This window comes from Prosopis cineraria, unplaced genomic scaffold, assembly GCF_029017545.1.
Source record: "Prosopis cineraria cultivar Desert tree isolate PC_DT_omini unplaced genomic scaffold, ASM2901754v1 PC11, whole genome shotgun sequence".
In the NCBI taxonomy this organism is placed as follows: Eukaryota; Viridiplantae; Streptophyta; class Magnoliopsida; order Fabales; family Fabaceae; genus Prosopis; species Prosopis cineraria.
This window is the reverse complement of record NW_026555342.1, coordinates 12,740,457-12,765,878: the sequence shown is the minus strand read 5'-3', so window position 1 is coordinate 12,765,878 and position 25,422 is coordinate 12,740,457. Positions and strand designations below refer to the sequence as shown.

At 33.9% G+C, this 25,422-nt stretch overlaps 4 protein-coding genes across 4 annotated transcripts; 3 read left to right on the top strand and 1 right to left on the bottom strand.

Annotated features, from left to right (window-relative positions):
• The first annotated feature begins 6,712 nt into the window (after positions 1-6,712).
• On the top strand, positions 6,713-10,867 carry LOC129284967 (uncharacterized). Its single transcript, XM_054920492.1, has 3 exons — positions 6,713-7,238; positions 9,865-10,038; positions 10,410-10,867. Exons 1-3 carry the CDS (start codon positions 6,867-6,869, stop codon positions 10,536-10,538), a joined length of 675 nt encoding a protein of 224 aa, XP_054776467.1. The 5' UTR covers positions 6,713-6,866; the 3' UTR covers positions 10,539-10,867.
• A 1,486-nt stretch (positions 10,868-12,353) lies between these two features.
• LOC129285294 (mitochondrial pyruvate carrier 4) lies at positions 12,354-15,924 on the bottom strand. Its single transcript, XM_054920921.1, has 5 exons — positions 15,766-15,924; positions 13,949-14,047; positions 13,652-13,704; positions 13,221-13,294; positions 12,354-12,675 (listed from the first exon to the last, which is right to left on the bottom strand). Exons 1-5 carry the CDS (start codon positions 15,818-15,820, stop codon positions 12,630-12,632), a joined length of 327 nt encoding a protein of 108 aa, XP_054776896.1. The 5' UTR covers positions 15,821-15,924; the 3' UTR covers positions 12,354-12,629.
• Positions 15,925-16,078: 154 nt separating this feature from the next.
• LOC129285293 (mediator of RNA polymerase II transcription subunit 11-like) lies at positions 16,079-19,339 on the top strand. Its single transcript, XM_054920920.1, has 4 exons — positions 16,079-16,384; positions 16,952-17,040; positions 17,142-17,258; positions 18,741-19,339. Exons 2-4 carry the CDS (start codon positions 16,987-16,989, stop codon positions 18,915-18,917), a joined length of 348 nt encoding a protein of 115 aa, XP_054776895.1. The 5' UTR covers positions 16,079-16,384; positions 16,952-16,986; the 3' UTR covers positions 18,918-19,339.
• A 1,326-nt stretch (positions 19,340-20,665) lies between these two features.
• Positions 20,666-24,279, top strand: LOC129285292 (probable carboxylesterase SOBER1-like). Its single transcript, XM_054920919.1, has 6 exons — positions 20,666-21,007; positions 21,993-22,045; positions 22,748-22,871; positions 23,027-23,148; positions 23,774-23,881; positions 23,987-24,279. Exons 1-6 carry the CDS (start codon positions 20,746-20,748, stop codon positions 24,074-24,076), a joined length of 759 nt encoding a protein of 252 aa, XP_054776894.1. The 5' UTR covers positions 20,666-20,745; the 3' UTR covers positions 24,077-24,279.
• The last annotated feature ends 1,143 nt before the right edge of the window (positions 24,280-25,422 follow it).

Sequence of the window (25,422 nt, the reverse complement as noted above, 5' to 3'; positions counted from 1 at the left end):
ATTGATGAGTATGCTAAGATTCACTAAGCAAAGCTTAAGAGGTAGAACCCTTATCGATTAGATAATTGGATCACCAAACTACACAATAAATAATTTATATTAGGGTAGCGGTGAAGTCCTGTGTGCCTATCAATTTACAATCACAGAGGAATGTAACTCCCGCAATGAGGAATGCAGTATGAAATACTATAATGATAAGATATTATCACTTTGATTATTATTTTAAACTAGTTTGTCATATATGTTCTCCTCACAAGTTGACTTATTTGTTTAGCAGTCGAGATTTAAGATTGAGAAAAGGTGCAAGAAGTACGTCTTACAAAAGGTTGGGGTAGCCCTTCTAACTTTTAGAAGTTTTGTCTCTCGTAAATTTTTGCAAAACCCCAATGTAGAGGGCATCAAAGACACAATTTCCCCCTTATTAGGTTGATTGTCAATTTAAATGAATAAAAAAATTTTGTTGACTCATATCGTAGTCTAGAGTTCAAGGTATTATTTTTGTTATTCTATCAAAATATGTGGCACAGAGACCGAATGGAGAAATACACTCTTGTTTATTTTTCAAACTTAGCTGCCTTATTACACTAGATCCGTGGCTTATTTATACTAAAGTCATAGCCATACAAAACAGAAACAAAACAGAAGAATTAAAAACGAGGGTTTCTCAGGTTACAAATGAGTTTTGAATGCTTTTAAATGGGGAACGTTTTTAAGGCATGAATGGTCGTTTCTAAGGCTTCAATGCAGCAACTTCATCAGCTTTCGTTTCTGCCATTTTCTATTTCAATATTGTTGCTTTTGTTGGTATTTATTTCAACTCATTTGTCATGTTTTGTGTTTTCAAAGGCATTAAGTGTCAAAAACAAATAGTTGGCAAAGAAGAATGAATATACTTATAAGGTTGGGTGCAAGGGGTATGCGGGCGTTGAGACAGCATTGGTTGAAAAAGAGTAGGTGCTAGAAGGTTCTATATCCCATGACAAGATTTGGGCCGAGGCTTGAAAGAACAAACAAGGCAATATTGACAATCCAAAAACAAAGGCTATTATCGACACAATAATAATTATTAATAATACAATGTTATTAATTATTTATTTTTAGTTATTTACCTTACCTTTGTTGCTTCATATGAGAACTTGACTGAGGAGGCATCAACAGTCACTCTTACTGCTAATGAGGATATCATGGAGAAGGTGTTAGGGAATATTGACAATCCTGGTCGTGTTTGAGACGTCAGCTTTGGCATCATAAAGAAAGAATACTTTGGAAAGAGGTGCAAGCATAGTAAAAAGACTGCTTCTTTTGCTACGGTTTAGGAATTGAGGCAAGAGCTAGCAGAATAGAAGTAGTAGATACAAGTATAGTTACAACAAATACAAGAGCAATCTAGACTCATTGACATACTGCTAAATTGACAAAAGTTAGGGCTTCAACTAAGTGATGGTAGACCTAGTATGAATGACAGTTGTATAGTCCCATCTCAACTCCTACCTGAGGTAATATTATTGATTTTCCTAACCTTATTCTCATTAACATTTTTCATATTATATAATAATTTTCTCTTTTTAGGGTAAGGTTGGCGTTAATTGTTTGGGAGAAGACAGTAGTTTAGTTGCATTGGGATGAATGTATGACATTGCTAGGCAAATCATACTTCACAATAAGATTCTCCCTAAAAGGACAGTTAAGGTTTCTTTGAAGATGGTTGAGAAGCCTAATTATGATCTACCTCACCCTACTAAAGATGCAATAATAGTAGTGGATGCAATTGGAAGCTTTGTAGCATGGTCGATTTGGCTTATATGTATTTCAGCATCGTCTTTAAAGGTATAACAGTTAAACTCATAAATGAAATTTATTTATAGTTGATCTCTAACTACATATATGTGAAAAACTAGCATGTTTGTCGCACCTAAAAAATGTGACACAGACGGCGCGAAAGCGGAGGTCCCGGCCTTCGTGGTGGGAACCGCATGAACGAGGAGTTGCCACCAAAATTTTGAGAGAAATCTCGGGAAACCGTTTAAAAGGAAGATAAGGATGGTCTGCAAAATTAGAGAATAGGTTTGGGAGTCGGTTGAGTGTGGGGAAGGTGTTAGGCACCCCACAACACTCGTTTATCAGAACGGTTACCTGAAGTTTGTTGTGCTCTTTTAATATGGTTTTATAATTATTTTAATTATCCCTTTTATATTCATGTGTTTCAAAAATGATAAGAATTAAGTGGGAAATATTTATTTATTTACGAGGGAGGACGGACTTAACTCAAAATCTGACTCTGAAGCCTACGTACCCTGTGATGGGGATTAAAGTCCACGTAGTTCGGGCTTAAAAGTTTGTTGGTGAAAATATTTTTTTTGAATAGAAATTAATTAGAAATAATTCACCATATTGCAAATAAAACAATTTCTAAAATTTTGATATGTATGTTTTAAATTGTAAAAGGTAATTTAATTTTAATTATTTTCTCCATTGTTGAATTTTTAGAATAAAGAAAGAAAATGGTTTAAAATTATTATTATTATTTTTTATGTTTTATGATTGAGAATTTTAACTGCTATACCTGCAGAGCCTTATTGGTTCATACAATAATACAATTATTTTAAGTATTTGCGGAGATTTCGAAACCTCATACGATAAAAAAATTTAGCAATTTAATTTATTTATTTTTAAGTGTTAATAATAATTTGCTTAAGTATGTATATATGTTTTTAAAGAATTTTAATCATCATACCTGTATAATCTTATTAGCTTATACAGTAATATGATTTATTCTAAATATCTGCAGAGATTCTAAATATCACACGATAAAGGAATTAAATTTAATTAATTTGAATATATATATATATATATATATTATTAAAAACTAAATCGTTATATCTGCAGAGTTTTATTAACTCATACGATAATACGATGATCTTAAAAGCCTACGGAGATTCAAAAATCTCACATAACTAAAAGATATAATTGGTAAATATGCTTACAATTTAAATACATTAATTTAGTTAATTAAGTTTCTTAAATTGTATATTATATAATTATTTACAAAAATCACTTATTTATTATAAAAATTAAAAATCACTATATCTGTGAGGACTTATTATCCCATATGATAATGTGATTGATTTAAGTCCCTACGAAGATTCTTAAAATCTCACATGAAACTTAAATAAATTATTAATTTGGATTATAAAAGGAGATTTAATTTTAATATATAAGTTTTGCTCTCATATCTGTGAAATCTTATTGATTTACACGATACGAGATTATCCTAAATATCTGCAGAGATTCAAAGTCTCACATAATAAAAAGATTAAATAATTCACTTTGAATATATTTTAATGCGTAATTATATAACGCATATAAAAATCTTAATCGTTATACTTGTGAAGCCTTATTGACTCACACGGTAGTACGATTATCTTAAAGGTCTACGGAGTTTTAAAAATCTCACATGACCACAAGATCTAATTAGACAATATAATTATTAACTTAATTAATTAATATTATAAAAAATGTTTATTATTTTATTTATAAAAATTTGTTTATGTAATATATACAAATTGTGAATCACGATATTACGAGGATTTATTATCCTACATGATAAGGCAATTAATTTAATTCTTTACGAAAATTCTTAAAATCTCACGTGAGACTTAAATATTTATTATAAGATTGATTCTCATACTTGTGAAATCTTATTAATTTACACGGTATGAAATATATATGGGATGGAGGGGGTAGGGCATTTTTAAATACCATCAATTGAGAAACTAAGTGTTTCTTGGGGAGATCATTGGTATAGGCATCAATGCATTGCATGAGTCTTGGTTCCTACTTCCTTTCACTCCATCCTGCTGAAAACCTAACACACAAGTGCAAGCAAGAAACATGTTATGATAAATAAAAGATTCGAGAACCACATATATATATATATATATATATATATATATAATACTTAGATCTAGTAAAGGAAACTATATCATTTTTAAGTACAAAGTGTAAGTTCAAACTTTGCGAGTCCATAAACAAAAAAAAAAAAAAACACGCACACACACAAAGTTATGTTTGTTTAAAAAGAATTTGGGGTGTTTGTTATTTTCCTTGTTGCCACTTCTAGTACTCAACATTTCAGCCTTTCATTTCCACCAAGGGCTAGAGAAATTTTATTTAATTATCCTAAATGAAGATTATGATTTTTGGATATTAGAAGGGCATGGTAGAAACTTCAAATCTATTTAGACACGATTGTATTCGAATCTAGACCAAAAACATTGATTCTTTTGGTTAACATTATGTATCAATATATCATATGATGCATGCTAAGACATAGTAATAATAAGTGTGGGCATGTATATACACACATACCTCCCCGGTCCTTATCATATGGCATGTTCTAGAAGTATTTTATTTTTATTACTCATAAGTATTATCATATTAGAGATAGCCTTGTTCAAGACATGGTTAAGTACTAAATGTGGATATATCTCCCAATGAAAATTTGAATCTTGATTTATTACATTATAAAATACTAGAATTTTAAAAGAATTCTTTGATCCTTCATATAACACACATAGAGAATTATTTATTATAACCTTTTAATTTTACTCATGTTGTAAATTCAATTTTATAACTATCATATATTGTATATCTCTCTTTTTATTTTTAATAGAAATAAAACTGAAAATTTTTAAGACATATCAAATAAGTTAGCTGGCATTTCTTCTTTTCAATAAAAATAATTGAAAATGTTTACCTGTCTTGCTCCACACCTCACTGGCCTGTGATTTTGTGCATTCTATACCAAGACCAAAGTGGGCCTCTGAGAGATGGGAGAATATATGTATATTTATTTCGATCTTTATTAACCGTTTCATATATATTAAAAGAAATTAATTTTTTTTTGATACCGTAATAAAAGTAAGGTGCACTTTTATTTTTATTTTTAGCTTTAAATAATAATACAATTATATTAAATATCTTTACACTAATCAAAAATGAATAAAATTAAAAAAAAAGTGGTTTAATTGTTGCAAAGTGTTATATATTTTGAATTAAAAATTATTTTTAAAAAATGTTTTATAAATAAAATTTGAGGGAGTGTATATATGCATTGTGTGTGTATGTGTATGTATATATGCATTCAAGGGAACCTAACAATTGATGGAAGATTCGTTTTTATCACTTGTGGATGGGGTTATAAATTCAAATGATTCGAACTATTCTAAAAGCACAGTAACCCAGAATCTCTTCGGAAGTAAGGATTGTTGGTGGAAAGGATTTGTTCTTATCTCGCACAAGAAAGTCAGCATGCATGCACAACTTAGTCGGAACATATACTCAGAATGCTGTGAGCATAATGTCTTTAATCTGTGGTGCTCTATAATACCACCTTCAAACTTTAATCATGACTTCAACACGATTGATATATAACATAAGAGATAACCCTTGTGTTAAAAAAATGATATGTATTTTTAATTGAATTACATTTCAGTAAAATAATTAATTATCTTTAAACCAGTATTATTTTTTTACATTTACTTTTATTGAATAGAGTGTGTCACTTTAAAATAAATATAAAGTAATTTATTTATTATGGATATTTTAAAAAAATAAATTAATTGTAATTTAAAACATTAAAAATACTTTATATTTTTAAATGAAGGAAATATAAGTAGTGCCATATACAGTAACATCGGTTGATAAAAAAAAAAATCAAAGACCCTTCTTGATCAGTTGTAAGGAATTAGCAAAGTTCACACACACACACTATATTTTCTTTTGCACCCTGTGTTTCTTCTAAACTAATAAACAATACTTGAAAATATATTCATTATTTTTAACTGTCCCAGAAAAATTTAATTCCTGAGGTATGGTATAGTCAGAAGAGTTCAGATAATTTATACACCACTAAAATACAAAATGAAAAAGTTGATGAGGAAAATATAGGTAGTACAAGATTAATTTCCAAACATGTATTCTTGTAGTTTTCCTGAAATGGTGCAAAAATGTTTTTATTTTTAAGTTTATACAAAGAATAAATTACACCTATTCAGAGTTATAGTAATAATATATACAGATTACTCTAAAAAAGTTAAAAATTAATACAGAGACTTTTTCATGTTTCTAGAAAAGTATGCATATTTTTGGGCTTTTGATCCACTGTTCAATAAAAAAAGGAAAGAAAAGAAAACAAAAGCAGGCATATCTTTTTAAAAAATATTTAAATATTTTATTTTATATATTTAATATTAATAAATTTTTTATATGATAAATAATATATATATATAATTTAAATTTTTTGATTTGATTGGAAGCAAATACTTGAGCATCTAGATTTTTTCCTTTTCAAATAAAAATTTAAAATATTTAATAAAGATAGACCAGTATGTAATTATCCTCTGTTGTATAAAGAATTTGTATAAATTTTAAAAATAAAAATTTTATATAGTTTTAAAATTAAACTAAAATCTATCTATTCAATTTTAATTGAACGTAAAAAAGTTATTTATGTAACTAAGTTAGTATACTATACACATACACAAATCGGAAACAAACAAATAAATAAGAAAGAGAGAGAAAAACTGAAAAAGTAAATATCCTTGATCGGGAAAGGGCAAAAGCCATGGACGGCCATGATTGGCAATAGTATAAACAAAACTGAATAGGAAGTGTCCGATGGGCACTAAACTATAAAATGAACTAGAGACACACGTCTCTAGAGAGAGAAAGAAAAGGCTTTCAATTTTCCGAGAGGGGGAGAGATCCAAATTTCAATTTTTGTCCAAAAAAAAAAATTCTATAATTCATCCCCTTTTCGATCCAAGCGCGGATCGGAGTCGCCACCGTAGATCCGCCGGCAATTCATGGAGGGGGTTGGGGCCCGACTAGGCCGGTCCTCGACTCGGTACGGACCGGCCACGGTGTTCACTGGGCCGGTGAGGAAGTGGAAGAAGAAATGGGTCAACGTATCGCCCTCCGCTTCTGCTTCTTCTAACTCCAACAACAATCACTCTCACCCTCAAAACGGTACTTCTAACGGTAATAACGGTTCCCATCTGGTGCTTTACAAATGGACCCCTATCACCCAAAGCCAGAACCAAAACAACAACAACAACAACAACAACGGGGTCGCTAATACCAACAATAATACTGGGGACAGTGGCTCCGGCAAGGACGAGACGGTGGTTGGGACGGCATCCGAGGAGCCACCTCGGAGGAAATTCAAATATGTTCCGGTATTTTATTGACATTGATCTCCTTTCAAATTTTCCACTTTTCACATCGACATGAATTTTCAAGGGTTTTCTTAGGTGGTAAGGTTGAGATATTGGGGGTAGGTTTAACTTTATTGGAAATGACCTGTACTCGTGTGACTTACAGCTAATATTGACCTCTTTTTGATTAGTTTGATGCTTGATTTTTTGTTTCCAAGAGTTCAATCTAGGGTTTCCTTTTTTTCCTTATTTTGGATGAATTGAGAGTGGCAAGACAGGATTTGGTGATTAGAAATCCATAAACAAAATTAAAAGAAAAGGCATGTATTTTATGAATCAAGTTTCTAGCCATAGTTGTTGAGCTGATTATTTGAGGTTGGAGTGTTGAGATTAAGGGGGAACATGGAGAGTGAGGTTATTACTAGCTTCCTGAGTTAGGTGAAAATGACCTGCATGTAAGTTGGTCGTTGTGGCTAGAGGCTTTATGAGTATAAGCTCAGAGCATTTCAAGGTACCTTGGGCTTAGAAATGTATTCATTGGAAATTTATACCAAACTGAATTATTGGTTTGATAAACTGAACCCTTTGGGTTTTCGGATGTTGTGACATAAAAGAGTTTATTGCTTATCTGCTTAGTTCATGGCAATGTACCTTGAAAAGAATACATTTTTTGTGTATTTATCAGTAAGTGGACCTTATGCTATGGCCTGTTTTGATTATTCAAATGTATAAATGCATGAACAGAAAATTTACTTTCACTTCCAATCTCCTCAAGTATGTAGGTGGCAAAATCATCCAATATCTACCAAATATGTTATGTTTTTCAAAATGAACTGTCTTTTATGGGGTTCTGCTGCTTGGAGTTTTTTGCCATTTAAGATGCTAAAGTACATGCATTGCCTAGAGGATGCAGACAAGTTGTGACTCATTCTACATATCTCGTGTGTCATGCTCGTAAAATATTTTGAACGGTGGTTGGAACTTGAACCCCCGGAAAGCCTAGTTTCTATGCTGATAAATTTTGTCTTATTCCTCAAAATCTTGTTTCCTGGAAGACTTATTTGCTTTTCCCTATTTGTCTAATGGTTTGAAATAGTTTTCTGTCATGATTTTTGTGTGTTTGTATTTGTAGTTCAATTTTTTGTATGTTGCATAATATAACGTTGATGGTAATTGAGAATCAGTTGTTCAAGCACAAATTGGTTTTGATTCTTGCATCTTTACTTTTTGGGATCAGTCATTCCCATCACTTAATGGGAAAGAGAAAGAATGATTGAAATTTGAGGATTGTTAACTTTTTAAGATTATTTGTCATTCAACATTGGATAAAAATACAATTCTCTTCTAGTTAAACGTAGGGAATCAGTTGTTCAAGCACGAATTGGTTTTGAGTCTTCTGTCTTTACCTTTTTGTGATCAGTCATTCCCATCTCTAAGTGGGGAAAGAGAAAGAATGATTAGAATTTGAAAATTGTCAACTTTTAAAGATTATTTGTCATTCAACATTGGGTAACAATACAATTCTCTTCTAGTTAAACATAGGGAATTAGTTGTTCAAGCATGAATTGGTTTTGATTCTTGTATATTTCCTTTTTGGGAACAGTCATTCCTGTCACTAAATGGGGAAAGAGAAAGAATGATTGAAATTTGAGGATTTGTTAACTTTTTAAGATTATTTGTCATTCAACATTGGTGGGTAGAAATACGATTCTCTTCTAGTTAAACATAGGGACCAAAATGTGAGAATATGTTACTTTTGTGCTATTGGAAACCCTGAAATAATATGGGATGACCTAACTGCTGTACTTCCTTAATTTTCAAAATTTATTATCTGTCAGGCTCATTTTTTGTCCTGTATTTCTCTAATGGATTGCTCTGTTTCTCGTGAGTTTGTGTGTGTGGGTGAGGAGGGGGGGGGGAAGGATCCTTGATTTTGCTACATCTAATATAGATTGAAATCTATAATTGATTGATCAAGAATATACGGAGTATTTTGCATTAGTGATAGCATTATAACTTCACTGGTGTGAGGGAATTGATGGGGATCGAATGTTATGCAAAGCGTAGTGTTCGTGATGACCTTGATGTATCTTTTAGTTTGTTTTCTGAAGGATGTGGTATGCTTTGCCACTTGGAAGATTTGCAAACTGAGATATTGATGCTACTAGCCATGGGGTTTATGCTCTTCCGTACTCAGTGATGCTGTGATATTGACAAGAATTGTTTCTGATATCATAGTTGATGGACGATAATCTGGGGAGCAAGTCTGTGTTGTAATGTTGCTTCACTAACTTCACACTCATATTGGAGATGAACCTGCTACTTTAACTAACAATGTTGGTCGTGTTCCATAAAAAAATGACACATTCTCTGGTGATTAGGTGGAATGTACCATTCAAAACAAGAATCACCTGCTGATTTTCCATTTAATACTATGGTTCAAATTTCTGTTACTCAACTGAATCCATTAAACGGTTATAATGCTCACATTTGTGTTCCTGATGTCACTTGTTACATTGTTGATTGGTGAATCATTTCAATACTCCTGCCTTCTGTTTTAAGTCTAGAAAGATAACTAGATTAATATTGGTTTCCTTTTTACCACTCATCGGGAATGCTTGGTCATCTGGGCTGTTCATTGGCATAGGTTGCCTTACTAGAGGAGCAGAATAATGAGGCTGCCGAAAATGAGGATGCTGAAAAGGTTGATGATGAAGCTAAACTAATTGATATTGACTCAAGTGCAACAGAACCAACTGGCAAGGGTGTTGCTTTGAATGATAAACCTGACATCAATGATGTCCCTGCAGAAGAAAGTCAGGTGAACTTCCGCTCGTTTCTTCAGTCACTTGTTTCTTTTCATATTCATCTGAGTCCTCAGATGAGTTATTGTCTGGATAGTAACAATTGCAGCTGGTTGGCATGTAGAATCAACATGATGATAAAGTTGTAGGAACCCAAGGCTTATCATGCATGTTATCGTATATGATAAAATTATGAAACGACACATTTTCTGCAGTTAGACTAGATTATGACAGTGCTCACTGTCTTTCTGGACTTGGAACTGAGTTGTATGATGTAACTGAGACTTGTTATGTGGAACTAACTTCTCTGGATTTATCCTGTTTTAAGTCCTGGGGAGTTACTGAGCTTTTCATTATGATATTGATTTGGGGTTTTCATTTGTCTCAGGAAAAAAATCAGGGAGTACGTCAGGATCTGAATGAAAGCACGCTGGATTTAAGTTTGGGCTTGACATCCCATGATGACGAGCATGACTCCGATCTAAAACCTAATCGTCACACAAGAGATGGCCAGTAACGTGCCAAACTCAGGTAGCCACCGGAACAGTGTTTCAAAGCTTCCTTATTCTCTGGAAGATGGAAACTTGAAGCGTTAGCGTACACATTTGTGTCCTACAAAATGGAATTTTCACCTTGGCTTTCTGCTCACCCGGTCATTTAGTATGTATTCATCTGAGTGTTCTTGCAGGGCTGCTTATAATTTGTACTGTAGGAATAGATACATTTTTCACTTATCATTAGAAAGAATATTTTTTCCCCAGATATTTACTGGGATAGGACATTTTGGACTTACAGACGATATGTTTTTCGGGTGAATTTTTTAATTCAAATAACATTTCTCATGAATCTGCTTTTAATTCCTACCATGGTTTCACTGAACCCTTGTTTCTGTCATTATGCGCGGTATTGATCATTGACGTTCGCTCAGAGTTTATTCCAAACCTCTTTTTTCTTTTCCTTTTTCCCCCTTTTTTTAAGAGGGAGTTGGAGAGCTTGCTTTGATGTTAAGTGTAAGATTTTAGTCTATTTTGTCATGGTTTCCCAAACCATCCCTGTAACACCATTGATGCACATATGAAAGAGGGTTTCTATCAATAGAGGTAGTACAAATGTAAATGATTAAATGGAGTATTTTAAGTGGGGTGGGGTTGAAGGGCATTGGAAGGAAATGTTTGTTGGCTGATTTTTTTTTTTTTTAACCTGGAAGGGCTAAGGCTATTGTTTCTGGCTTTAATACGAATGAATTTGAGGAGGGTGAATATTTGGGGTGTTGTGAAGGATGTTGGATCCCCTCTTTTAGAAGGAAGGTTGGGTTAGTGTTTTTGTAAATGGAGCTCATTCTCATCTTAATTTTAATACAAGCTAGGGTGGTATCATTAAAGACAATCATCATTAGCCTTTGAAAGTTTTTATGCTTAAATTACTTGAAGGAGATCATCTTGTGGTTGAGCTTTGGGCATGTGTTATTGGTCTTCGAAGAGCTTGGGATGGTGGCTATAGGAATGTGAGTTTCAGAAGTGACTCACTGGAGGCTCTGAATTTGATTAAAGATGCATACAATGATTTTCATGCTCACTGGGATTTGATCTCTGAATGTCATCATTTGCTTCATCGGGGATTGACCTAGTGATCTTGGATACATTTGTAGAGAGGATAATGTGGTTGCAGATCTTATAGCGAAACATGCTCTAGCGGTTTTGTTGGTTATCATTTTCTACCTCTGGGGAAAGTTTACTCATTTCTGACTTGTTCTGTAGAGTGGTTGTATTTCTTTTTATTTGCTTTTCTTTGTTTATCAAAAGAAAGAAAGAAAGAAAATAAACACATTTCTTTTATAAATAACTAATTTTATAATCTGTAAATTAATTATCTAACTCCTGTATTTAATATTGCAGCTAGTATGAACAAGAGATGGCATAATGATATTCAATTCATCAAACCATGAGCTAATTCACACATATAACCTACCTTGGTAGAATTTTTCTTGCTTCAAAACATGTCAAGCCACCTTGTCTGCCTTGTGCTTGATTGGCCTGTCTTCTTGGGGAATTGAACAGGAAGATCCCAGCTTTGTACCTCTATAACTTTATTTGTCTTCTCGTTACCCATATTTTGTGCAAGGGGATTTTACCCCTTTCGTGTGTACAGTAATGTTATGCGATTAATTGTATTACAAGCTATTAGGTACATCATCTTACATTTTCTTAGTACAAGTTAATATAGTATTTGCGCTTTTTTTAAACCCAGAATTTACACTATTTAATGTTTGATTAAAAAATTTAAATATTTGGAAAAGGACCATATTTTTGGAGTTTCCACATGTAAGATGATATTCTACTAAACACATCTCGAATAGTTAGTGAATGAAGAGAATGTTCGAAAATCTTAGCATCTGATTTTCAAACATCTAGCCACAGGTACTACCAATAAGGTACCTGTGGCATTGAGTTTACCTTATTTTTCAATAAACTATAAACAAGAATGAAACGACAGAAAATTCAAGAGCCTTCCCATCGCCAATAATTCCACAGCCGAAAATTACAATCAGGGCAAATGAGTGGCTTCTAGACCCAACTTCACAAGTTCAGATTCTCTCAGATTTTCGTCATCATTCTTTAGCAACAGTTGCGTCTGCCTCGGAGGAATAGTCGTGCCTGGGGAAGAAATATAAAATTAAGGATTGTTTCATGAAGATGCAAGTCGAAGCACCAACAAGAAGAATATGACTATGAGAAGAACAAGCTCTTCACACTAAGCATTCAAGCATTTCATAGCAAATACCCCAACAATAATATTGCAGCCACAGTGCAAAGATATCAAGAATGTGCTATACAACTTAATAAACGTTCTAATGGAACTACTTGTAAGCCAGAGGATTTTCATTTGAATTTGAAATTGTATTATTCCCTATCAAAAGCCCCTTTTTTCATTCCTTTGAAATTATAAAATTTTAATCCTCTGATAAAGCTGGAGCATGTATACTGGAAAATTTTAGAGAAAATTATATTTAGGTCCTCCACAACACAATTTAAAATACCACAAAGTCCATTGACAATTGAAATAGTTGTTATTTTGCTATACTCAATTGCTAATGCACCTTGTGATATTTAATTGTTATGGGGGACTTGAGTGTAATTTTTGCAAAATTTTATCCTCATCTGACACCAAAACCAAATTTAAAAAAAATTAAGCTACTTACTGTAATTTGCGAGTGAGCTGGTATATCCCTGTTGCTGCCATTGCGACATTTACACTAAATAGGTTCCAATTTTTCTGCAACATAAAAAATAATGGCCATGAATATATTTCCATCACACAGAATCCTATTGTTCATAGATACAAGAAAGAAAATCATACTCCCAATGATACTCACAAAGGGCTTTATTAAGCAATTTATGTTTTCCCGACTTGCAAATGACCCTTTTTCATCATAAAAAGTGAAGATGAAATTGTAGCACAGAAAAGACTAAAAGTGCTTAAATAATACAGTTAGCTCCCATTTGGTTAATTGGAATGGAATATGAGTATTTCTGACAAGCAGCTTTGGAAAAGGACTGCGTTGGCCACAGATACATTATCAATGGCTGAAACCGTTGAAAAACAAGATGTCTAAGGGAAAAAGAAACTTACTGGAGTTATCACAGTGCTGTAACGTGACCAGATAAGTCCAGTAGCTGTGACCGCTGGACAAAAAAAATGGAAATGGCATCATGAAGGTAAAATCAAACCCAATGCAGGAGAGGATAAGCCAAAACTTCTTCCAGAAAACAATTTCATTTTGTACACACAGCATGTCACATACTCATCCACTAGGCATGGGACCCTGAAAGGTATCTAGACATGCACACATGTGCATATGTGCGCATGATAAGCATGTAAGTTTGTGAAAGGGGTGGGGGAAGATAATAGACAGATAAAATGCGCTACCTATTTGCTGAGGGTAGGAGAGTTTCTCAGGTGGTTTCGTGAAATCAGCAACATTGGCAATGCTGATGCCCCACTTAAATGTAGGTGCCCAGAAGTGAACTACACAGAAAAAACGATTATAGGCCTTAGTATTGAAACTTGAAAATGAAGATAACTGTTAACAGCAACATTGGTGCTTCCAAGATGACAATGCAGTGAAAATCAGCGCCCAGGGGGCAGGGGGGGGCACTAAGAACCATTTAATTAAAAAAAAAAAAATTTACCCTAAAAGAAGTGCTTTCTTTGCATCACTTATCAGCATTCTGCTGGTTATAATCCAACTAAAGCTTCAGGATTGAACAACTTCATTTGTCTTTCAATCTTTCATATTTCAAAAACAAATTCTAGTCCCAAAGCGTTCTTTAAATCACATGGTATACACAAGTAAGAAACAGCTGGTAATTTCACATAAAACCTTCCAAAGATTGTAATAAAAAGGAAGCACTGATCTTAGGCAAGGATCGTAGCCCAAAGAGAGAGTGTCTATTGTCAAAGTATGAGTTAGCCTGTATGCTTTTGTCTTTTCATCCCCTATCTGCGCCCCAAGAATATATCTGGCTCTTGGAAGGAAATGAAAATCATCTTTTAACTTTTCGTTGGTTATTCTTCTCAAATTTTCATTTCCTAACTGCTGTCCCCTCTTTCTGCTCGCGCAATGATAATTATTTAAAACTACAGGCATTATGGGCTTTGGTTGAGTTGCATTCAGCAGCAACATCGAACATCTTTGGGATTTTCCAGATTTCATGTAAGTTTGGAATGAGGTACCTTAATAGGGCAAGACAGGCATGATAGCTAGTGTAGCGGCAATTGTTTCATCATTCTCATTCATTCAATTCAATTCAAATCATAAACTATTGATCTCAATCACCCAGAAGTCCATCTTAGTGCCAAAGAAGAAGTCGAAGGTTAATTTGGGAGATTACACAGGAAAGATTTCAGCAATCGTTTCAATCTAAACCAAAGGAAAATTGAATAGACAACAACAACAACAACAAGAAGAAGTTTTTATCTCACTAGGTGGGGTTGGCTACATGAATTGCAAGACGCCATTGTGCTCTATTATTTACTAAACTTTTAGAAAGCATCTTTAACACTTGTCAAGGTCATCCATACAAGTGCCATAATCTTGGTTTGCTACACTTTGAAGCCACTTATAGATGTTCATTGATAGATCAATCTGTTGGACTATACATGATACATTCAGGGCGTGCTTCTGATTTTAATAGTTTCCCTCTATTGGTCTTGTTTTTCTCAATGTACCCCTTTCACGTTGTAATGAATTCTCAAGGCATGTGAACATTTCAAGAAAAAAAGGATATATCTGATTCTGAATTGAATATGAATACCATCCGGAGGGCACACTAACAACGTCACAGAGACCAAAGAAAACCCATCAATTCTCAAGTGCCTAGTCCAAATTTTAATGAACATTCACAGCGAAAGAAACGATCCGGTTTAGGCAAAACATGAGGTCAACCAAGCGCCATTGGGGCACCACAAAAAAGACCCTAATTTTCTCAAAACTGAGTAGAGGACAAGAGGAGCCGGCCAGGAAATTAATAAAAAAAATCCCAATAAAAATGGAGGATACATATGCATTCATATAAAATAGGTGTGTATAGCACTAATCTCACAGAAGTGATCCATGTGAAAGGAAGTCGTTGAGATATGGAAACCCGAAGCGTCATATCGAAGAGAAAAAGACTAGGCGCAGAAATGTAAATATTCGAAAGGAATTCGCTCAAAGCAATAAAACGATCAGCGGTCAGACTCACTGGTTTTTGGGCCAGCCGGATGATTCCAAAAGGCTTGTAGCTTCGAGGCCGCCATGAACTCTGCTTCTTCCGCAGCTGGCTGCTCCGAATTTATGGTCTTCAACGCGAATTAGGTTCGGCGAAACTAAAAACTTCATCGTTGACACACACACACCAAAAAAAAAAAAAAAAAACTCCATCGGGGTGTCCGCTTGAAAACTAACCGCCAATAAAATCACCCCGCGTGTCACTCAGTCAAATCTCCCATTTTGATCGCTGACTTTACTATGCGGGGCAAATGCGTAAATTCAGTTTACAAAAAATGTGCCCCCGGAAAAAAGAGGTGAGATCTTGCTCGTGAAAGCATCTTCGCCGTCAGAAAATCATCGACCAAGTTCTCCGTGTCCTTGCTCCAACCTCAAAGTTCAAAATAATGAAATACTTCTCCTAAAGTAGGTTTTTAGTTTGGCAACCTAAAATGCTTTTTGATCCAGAAAAAAGAAGTAAAAAACTGATCCTGGCTTCACTTCAGCCCTGATTCCCGGAGGAGAGCGTTGCTTAGTGATAGTTAATTTGGCGCAGCCAACGCCCGCCGTCGACCAATTTCAACCTTCGGAGCCTTCAATCTCTAGCCGAACTGGTAATTCTTTTCACAAGCATCTATGTCTGTATAATATCAATCTCCTAAATTGGATTAAATCGGTATCGTTCATCCTAATTTAATTGAATGGACTTTGGGATCGGTGCTTGGCTGCGATAAAGTGGGGTGTAGCTGTTTAAAATACAGCATGGATCTTCACAAAAATCTACTGATTACTTCAATGATAGAAAAGAAAAAAAAATGCAATAAGCAATGGCATTCTATCTTCCGTAGTAGGGGAGGATTTTCCCTACCCACCGCCCAAGTATTTTCTTCTGGGTAGTTCGTTTAACATGTGCTTTGATGTAAAATTTGTATTTTATGTGAAAGTTTTCCCATTTAATGAGTGTTGGCCCCTAGAATTGTGTCGCTCTAATTTCCCAATAAGAACACTAGACATTGCAACTTTATATAAGTCCTTAAGAACACTTGATTTATGATACTGTTTTTATGCATTACAGAATAATTTTAGTGAACGCCTAAGAATTTATGTGGTTCAAACTATAAAACGGTGAATGCTGGATTCGATGGTTATCAAACCTGGCTTATTGTTGTTTGCTTTCTCAGACTTAAATCATACAGCTCAAGGAAGTGCACTGATTATGGATTCACAGGGCCAGACAACTTCTTTACAGCGACTTCAAAATGTGGAGAAGGTAATATCAAAAGCATCAAGAAGCAACACTATATTACACCAGTGAAGTGACAGAACTTGAAAGTTTTAGATTGATTTTCTTTCTTTCTTGCTTGTGTGTAGAGAATTGTCAAGGTTTTGGAGCTTGCAGGAGGTGTCATGGATGAGCTTTCGAGCCCTGCTGGTCCTAGGAAAGAAGTTGTCCAAAACCACTGTCTCGATTTCATGCAATTAATTAAGGTTATTCCCTTTTGAAGCTCAAAGCTCCAATTTATTGTTTTGCTAGTAAATTTATTCAAGAGGATCCAAGCATGTTTTTGAAGCCCCACCCCATAAGACAAATCCCTAGCCTAGCATTGTACAGAAACAAAATTCTCATGGGAGGCCCCAGATTAAACTAATCTTGCTTGCAAGCAGTATATCTCTGAACTATAGCGGAATGGATTATTTTCCTTTTCATAGGCATAATGTGCGAAAGGTTTAAATCTGGATACACTACCCGCATTCCATTCCAGTTTTTACCATTTGAGTTAGTGTCACGTGGTTTCATAGACATCTTTCATGACGGCATTGAAGGTTAGCTCAACAACTGTTAGATCTTACTCTTTCCTTTATTAGTTTAGTGGTGCCTTATAGAGCCCGCTGTCACAACCTATATTTAAATATAAGAGAACTGACAAGGTTGTGGAGTTTTTGGAGACCTGCAAGATAATGGAGAAAATTTCAAGATATTCAAGAAAAATCCAGTATGTTCTAGAATGTTTTAGAAGCATCTAGAACAATCTAGAATTATCTAGAGAAATTTAGAAAAATCTAAAAGTTTCTAGAAGGTTTTAGAAACTTATGGAGGAATGTGGAGATATCTAAAATATTTTAGGATGTTCTCGAATATTTCACACATATTTTGAAGGTTAGTCTCTAGAAACATCCTTGTAAATATCTAGATATTTACTGTAGATATTTTTAAAGAACACTCTAGGGGATAAATGTACACCGTAGGATTGGATTAATCTCCACCGTCCATTAAGGATGTGGGAAAACTCTAGAATAAGGGAAAAATCTATAAATAGCCCCTCACCCTTCATTTGTAAACAAGCAAATGTAAGCATATCAATAAAGCTCTCAAGTTCTCTCATCCAAGCTCTCTTCTCTCTTGTGTTCAAGTTTCCTTATTCCTTTGCCTACATTCTGAGGGTTCGGCTGATTTAACGAAGATCAAGAGATTGATCATGTTAAGGCCAGCATAGTTCAAGGATAGAGAAGTCCCAAGACTGTGACACCGCGCTTCAAAAACAAAGTTGTGTCCTTGTATGGAACTTGTATCAGTTTGACATGATCGGACAGTTCAAATTGGCACATAGACACTTCAATATTTTCTGGAGTTATCTCTGTTAGTATCTGTGCCTTTTTTGGGTACTACCCTAGAGGCTTATCCGTTATTCTTTGTTCTTATTGTTCTTAGTGGGTGGATATTCAGAATTCTTTATCAGAGTCTATGAGAACATCTCCCATGATAGTTTGGCCTTTGCATACTAGGAAATAATGAAATAAATTGTGTCAGGGAACCTATCTTTAATCCAAGGTTAGCATGGTGAAAATGAGGCTGTGAAATTATGCTCGGTGAACTGGTATCTGATTTTGCTTCACCATTATGAACTTTGGAGGGCTACAATCATGTGAAGTTCCCAACTTTCCAGATTTTTTCTATTATAAATTTTGCAGGACATCCAAATGGCATTACGTGATGAAATCAAAAGTGCTTGCGAGTATCGTCCATTTGAGAATTGCGACTATGGTTCAAGAATAGGCAGCGAGATTTGTTTCAAGAAACTTGAATTTGTAATGTCCCAGCTGGACGGAATGAAACAGACAATGGATAAATATCATGCAGCAGTCTGAAAACGATGGGGCTTCATTACCCCTGACTTGACCCACAATCCTTCCGATGAAGACTCACTCGTTATGTTTTGGATTGAGAAAAATGGGACAGGGTGAAAAGAAAAGAAATGCTTTATTCAAATCTACATCAAAGAAACTGTCTAAATCAAACATTTTTTTTCACCTCCCCATTCTTCCATTCTCCTCAATCCAAACATACCCTTAAAGATATTGGGATTTAATTAATTTGAATTGAATATTCATGATTTTGTTGCTTGGCTGTGGCTGTGGCTGTGGCACGTCAAGTTGTTACTTTTGGGCGGGGTATTTCTTTCTTTCTTTTTTTGATAAATAAATGGGTGGGGTATTTCTTGGCCGTGTTGTATTTGAAAGCCCAATTTACTGTGTACGCTATCAAATTTTAGCAAACTCTATTCTTCTTTTGCCCAAATCTTCTATGTTTCATTTAGATATGGGAGTGTTGACTTCATGTTGTGAAAATCATGCTCAATATTTCTGTACTTTTTTTAGTGCAAGGAGTAAACCAGCAGGCAGTAAAGATGATCTCACTTCAAAATTTCTGTTTTTTTTTGTATGGTAGAAATTATTTTCTCTGATTTGATGTCCATGAAAAAATAATTTTCTGTGCATAAGTTTGTGATTTTAATTTTCATGAAAGAATAAATGTAGTTAAATAATAATTTTCTTGAAGAAACATAATGTTAGGCGCTCATTTCATCAATAAAAATAGATATGCTCTTCAAGTGTCTTAACAGTCATTTGGGAGGACTTTATTTTTTTTTCCCTGACTAACGCACACACGCGCACACCCAATATGTGCATAAATTTTGACAAGAGGTTGATCTTGCGAGCTCTTCTTCATGCCATCACCTACAATGGCCTGACTTAACCTATAGTTTACTTTAACTTCAGTCATTTTAATCATAATTTTCTTATCAAAATTTGAATTTAGTTTGATTATTATGTAAATAAATTATTTAACATGTTATGCAATGCTAATTTAGGTCAGTTATATATTATCTAAATATTCTATTCAATTAATTATAAAAAATGAAATGTTATCTAAAAAATAAAAAAAGTAACACAGCAAAAAAACATTTTGGCTGCAAAAAGAATTTTAAATAGTGTTTTATTTTTAATATGATGTTCTTAAGAAAAAATTAATTATTTGATTCCTATAATTTTTACTTAATTAAAATTCAATCAAATTTTTATAGTTTTGATTTGGTTAAACATAATTCCTAAACTTTGCCTTACTATCACTTAATTTATTAAAAATATAATAACATAGAGCTTAAATCCTACTGAAAAGTGAAGACTAGAAATGGAAATAGAGAATGGATCAATCAGATTTGAATTTGGTGAGGGGTTTAAATACACTCACTCAATATGTCTTAAACAAAACTATTGAATTTTATCAATACTAAAGAATTATTAAAATACAATTATCTTCAAAAAAATCAAAACAACTATCACAATCAAACTATTCATCACATATATTGTCCCTTTGAAAAATTTTAGATTTGATATATTATACGTATTATATGACAAAATTTTTTTATAGCTGTTTAATTAAATCTAACTATTATTGTTATGATACATTATATATTTATTGAGTACGTGAACTTCGGATCTAAATCCCAGACAATCTGATTTGGGCCCCATGAAGCATGAACCCCAATATTGATTTGGGCCCCATGAAGCATGAACCCCAATATGAAAATGCAATCAACTGGGTCTGTTTGGGAAACAACAAAAGAGAGGGGCAATTTAATAACTAGGAACATCTGGCTCAACTACCACTGCCTCCCTCCATGGACGACTCCAGATGAAGCTCGTGCTTTTGGTAAAGCCGATTGTAGTCTCCACAATCACACTGAGCATCGCCATTTTTATTGTGCTTTTGTTCCACAAAAACACGTCTTTTCGAGAAGCCGATTCCATGGCTCGAAGCTTTATCCTGTGGCTTCATGGTCTAGGAGACTCTGGGCCTGCCAATGAACCCATTAAGACCCTCTTCACTTCTCCCGAGTTCAGAAATACAAAATGGCTGTTCCCTTCTGCGCCTTCGAATCCAGTCACTTGCAACTGTAAGTCTCTTTCGCTTTCTATCAATTTTTGCTTCTTATGATCAATTCGCATTTTGTGCATGCGAGGGTTTTGATATTTTCTCTATTAGAAACTCCATGTGTAAATTTGAGCGTTGATTTTATGTATAAACTAAGGATTCCTGATTATTTTATGCTGTTTTAGTCCAGATATTTGCAAAAGATCGTGAAACAGTAATCTCATTACTGCCCTGAATGGTCAAAACAGAAGCATTTTACTGCTTATTTATACTTTCAGATTTGTGCGCACTGCCAAATAATGTGAAGTTATTGTCTCCATTGATTGTCTTTATCTCTGATTTTTTCAGGCATTTGTGAAGTTATATTCTTTCAAGTCAGTTAGTAGTGAAGTAGGGGATGGAGATTGGATGGTTACAAATTTCGAAGCAATAAAGTGACCCCATGCATGCAAAACCAGCCACACATTTACCAATTCAACAATGTCACGCTTAAAGTAATTTAGAAACCTTAAGGATGCATCATGCACATGAAAATTAAGCATGCATGTGTATCTGTGTTGTTCCAAGGAACCCAAATGTGATAACCACATTCAGCAAGGAACTTTTTATGTGAATTACATAAATCTTTACTGACAAAATCAACCATTCCAGGCCTATGCCATGTAATTGACCGAAAGGGAGATATAAGTGCACGCTCAATGAAATGAACTTATAAGTCATCTCTAATTAGAATTTTGGAGTGATGGTCATTGGTTTTAAACTTAACTTCCATGTGTGCTACTGTTATCCATTTCGTGGTATGTCTCCTCACATTCTTCTCTCTGTTTTTTTTTTTTTTTTAAATGTATTTTCTGCTTGACTATCATTGCTGTGCAATGCATCACGTCAATTTTAAGTAGCAACGTGAGCTTGTTATTATCTTAGAAGTTATTGTTCAGCACTATTGTTGATTTACAATATGCTTTTTCACTTATGAAATACAGTGAACATAATTTTTTTTCTTGTAGATGGTGCCGTAATGCCTTCATGGTTTGATATTCACGAGATTCCTGTGACAGCTGTAAGTTTATCTTTCCATCCTATATTCAATATGTGAAGGGAAATATATTAAATATTTCAGAAATACTTGGCAATTCTTATTTTTTACAGAACTCATGCTTTTTGTTCTCCTAGTTGTTCCATTATCTGTGCAGCAGACTGCCTTCAGAGTTTTTTTCACAGTATATGTATCAAAATAAGTCGAATATTGAGTTCAATTGTAAATTTTAGTGTTATCAAAATGTTTTATCAACATGCCTCTGGTCCAAACTTGACATCACCTTCTGTATGAGATATACTTATGGAATACACAGTAGTAGCATAGTCTGTTTTATTGGCAGTTGGTCATACGATTGTTCTTGCTGCCTCCTCAGCAAAATCATGTTATTCAGATATCCTAATGAGGACATAGCTTGGTCATTTTTCTCATCAAATTTATCTTGAAAACGTGATTGGTTTGCATTTTTATGAATGTCATGAAACTTGTTGAAGGATGTATTTTACTTGCTTGGTTAGATTACTTCAGTTAGCTAGAAAGCTATGTTTATAGACCCAGCAATTTGTCGCATGCATTTGCTAACATGTTCCTAGTCACATTATTGGTCATATATAACATTCATTTTCTCTATGTATTTCCAAGATGTGGAAATTTACTTGTTCCTTCAGGATGAAGCTGTTCGTCTCATCAATTTATGTTCAAAAAAATTTGCTGATAATTTGTCAGGATTCTCCAAAAGACGAGAGTGGTTTACTGAAAGCTGTTGAGAATGTGCATGCCACTATAGACAAGGAAATAGCTGCTGGCACAAACCCTAACAATGTATTTGTCTGTGGGTTCAGTCAAGGAGGTCTCTTTTTTTCTGTTCCATTTGTGTGTGGGTGTGTGAATATCTTTTCAAGAACAACCTTTGAAACAAAAACACATGTATGAACATCTTGTTATTGGTTCTGCTGTGTTGGTAACCGCTATGTCTTGATGATCAAAAGTAACAATTTTTGGCAGGTGCCTTGACCTTGGCTAGTGTTCTGCTATACCCTAAAACTTTAGGTGGAGGTGCAGTTTTTAGTGGCTGGGTTCCTTTCAATTCATCTATGGTCGAACGAATTACAAATGAGGCAAAGCGGGTACTAATTTATAGGAATGCTAATATATCCTGTACTAGTTTACTTTTTAATATTATTATTATTTTTTGAAACTGTCTCTGGTATGATATTGTGTTCCTTGTCATCAAATTGATTTGGTTAGATGTGAGATGAAACAAGATGGCTGACAACCAATACGGTTTAGTGCTGACTGCCTCTAAATTGAATATATGACTTGCGTATCTAGTACTATCGAATTCTCCTTGCATTTGGAACAGCCTTGAAGAATTGTTTGATACGGTCATTTTTATCCTGGTTTCTAAGATGTAAAGAAGCATTTAGGTTTTCCTGTGTTTGGTGCCTGATATCTAAGCTTCCTAGTGTGACTCAAGATAGCAGCAACCATGAGGATCTCACATCCTTGAATTTTTATCTTTTTGAACTTCGATTACATACCGATGCATATCTGTTGCCACTGTTAATTATGATGGGAATTTTCAGGATCCAAAATATCTGGTAATACGCAAACAATGCAGCAAACATCTTACCATTTATTATAATTCGTGGAGGAATTATAATCCATAAAGTTGGTTCATAGACTAGTAAGTGAACCAAATCTTGGTTTTCACTTGGCATTTCTCACTGTAAGTTTGGCATGTATCTGCAGACACCTATATTATGGTCCCATGGGATTGCTGATAGAACAGTATTGTTTGAGGCAGGACAAGCAGGCCCCCCATTTCTTGAGAAAATTGGTGTTGGCTGTGAGTTTAAGGTAATACTCCGTGGTTTAAACAATTCATTAATTTAAGGAATCACACCATCGTGCCCGTCATGACTAAATTTTGGATGATTACTTTTGTACTAATTGTATTTGTAGGCTTATCCTGGTCTTGGCCACTCAATAAACAATGAGGAGCTTAAGTCTCTGGAGTCATGGATCAAGGCTCGCCTGCGGAGCTCTTCCTAATATTTTTAACCTTTTCGGTCTTTTAACATTTCATCCCAAGAAGGCAAATCAAGATGTTAATGACAGGAACATAATCTTCTTTTTTTCCCCTAAGTCATTTCATCACAAAATTTAGTGTACCTATATTTGATACTATCATAGAAAATAAGAGTTGTTTGGATATCCATTAAAAAAATGATTAATATGATTGATTTTGAATATAATTGATTGTGTTATGTGATATATAATTATTTATGAAATTGATTAATAAGATTGATCTTAAACAGAATTGAAAAGCAAAAGTGACAATTGAAAATTAGGTATGATCATGATTTTGTGAAATTATATCCAAACATCTTGTTATATGTCAAAATTAAATATAAACTTAAAATCATGATTTTGCTAAAAATACTAAAATTATAAACTTAAAACCATGGTTTTAAAAAAAAAATTCAAATACTCAATATATATGTTAAAATTAATTATAAACTTAAGATCATGATTTTCTTAAAAATATCTAAACATGTTAAAATTAATTATGAATGGAAAACCACAATTATTTCATAAGTTATTATTATCTGTTTTTAATTCAGCTTTTCTAAAAATTTATCCAACAAATATTATAGACTACTTGGCATGCATAAAGATATCTGGATATTTTTAAGAAAATTATAATTTTAGGTTTATACTTGATTTTGACATGTAGGTATTTGAATAATGTCAAAAAAAATATGATTTTGAATTTATAATTGATTTTCACATGTATATATTTTTATAAAATTATAGTTTTGGCCTTTAGAATTGATTATGGATAAAATCCAAACAAGCATTAAGATGTGCAGGGAGAGGGACTTCACAGTTTGGGCATCAAAACAACGTTGATGATGCAAGTTTACCCCTTTTTTTCTAAGAGGAAACAAAGCAAGGCAATGTTTTAGCATTTGGAGAAGAAGAAAAAGGGAGAGAATGTTGCTAGGAAAAACTTCCAGAAATAACAAACCGTTGTGGAAATTTTTTTTTTTTTCCCTTCCTTATTTTCGCCAAGCGAGCTTTTGTTTTTTTTTTTTTACCGAAATCCGAGCAAGCTTTGAACGATGCACTTCATTGAAGACATCAAAATGTCTGACACTGAAAGCCCAGTCCTCCAAGCTCTTTGGGGTTGCATCTGTGTCTCCACCGCCACTAGAAGAGGTTTCCCGGCGGCTGCTTCATGCATAAGATGAGTAAAAGCCAACCAAAATAAGTTAAATCGGGAAGAGGACTCTTACCCTCATAAAAATTTACTAAATTCAAATCTCACCGTACATGTGAAAATTCCTTTGATAGGTAATTAATGAGTTCTCCTGCCAGTACTATTTGAACCTTCA

What these genes read in the sequence shown, in the direction of transcription:
- LOC129284967 (XM_054920492.1), top strand. Translation starts at nt 6,867, where the DNA reads ATGGAGGGGGTTGGGGCCCGACTAGGCCGGTCCTCGACTCGGTACGGA. An exon ending in GGAAATTCAAATATGTTCCG is followed by an intron (nt 7,239 to 9,864) that starts GTATTTTATTGA and finishes TCATTGGCATAG; the next exon opens with GTTGCCTTACTAGAGGAGCA. An exon ending in TCCCTGCAGAAGAAAGTCAG is followed by an intron (nt 10,039 to 10,409) that starts GTGAACTTCCGC and finishes CATTTGTCTCAG; the next exon opens with GAAAAAAATCAGGGAGTACG.
- LOC129285294 (XM_054920921.1), bottom strand. Translation starts at nt 15,820, where the DNA reads ATGGCGGCCTCGAAGCTACAAGCCTTTTGGAATCATCCGGCTGGCCCA. An exon ending in CTCCTACCCTCAGCAAATAG is followed by an intron (nt 13,705 to 13,948) that starts GTAGCGCATTTT and finishes TTTTTTGTCCAG; the next exon opens with CGGTCACAGCTACTGGACTT. An exon ending in CAGCTCACTCGCAAATTACA is followed by an intron (nt 12,676 to 13,220) that starts GTAAGTAGCTTA and finishes TTTCTTCCCCAG; the next exon opens with GCACGACTATTCCTCCGAGG.
- LOC129285293 (XM_054920920.1), top strand. Translation starts at nt 16,987, where the DNA reads ATGGATTCACAGGGCCAGACAACTTCTTTACAGCGACTTCAAAATGTG. An exon ending in GACTTCAAAATGTGGAGAAG is followed by an intron (nt 17,041 to 17,141) that starts GTAATATCAAAA and finishes GCTTGTGTGTAG; the next exon opens with AGAATTGTCAAGGTTTTGGA. An exon ending in ATTTCATGCAATTAATTAAG is followed by an intron (nt 17,259 to 18,740) that starts GTTATTCCCTTT and finishes TAAATTTTGCAG; the next exon opens with GACATCCAAATGGCATTACG.
- LOC129285292 (XM_054920919.1), top strand. Translation starts at nt 20,746, where the DNA reads ATGAAGCTCGTGCTTTTGGTAAAGCCGATTGTAGTCTCCACAATCACA. An exon ending in GAATCCAGTCACTTGCAACT is followed by an intron (nt 21,008 to 21,992) that starts GTAAGTCTCTTT and finishes TTTTTCTTGTAG; the next exon opens with ATGGTGCCGTAATGCCTTCA. An exon ending in ACGAGATTCCTGTGACAGCT is followed by an intron (nt 22,046 to 22,747) that starts GTAAGTTTATCT and finishes ATAATTTGTCAG; the next exon opens with GATTCTCCAAAAGACGAGAG.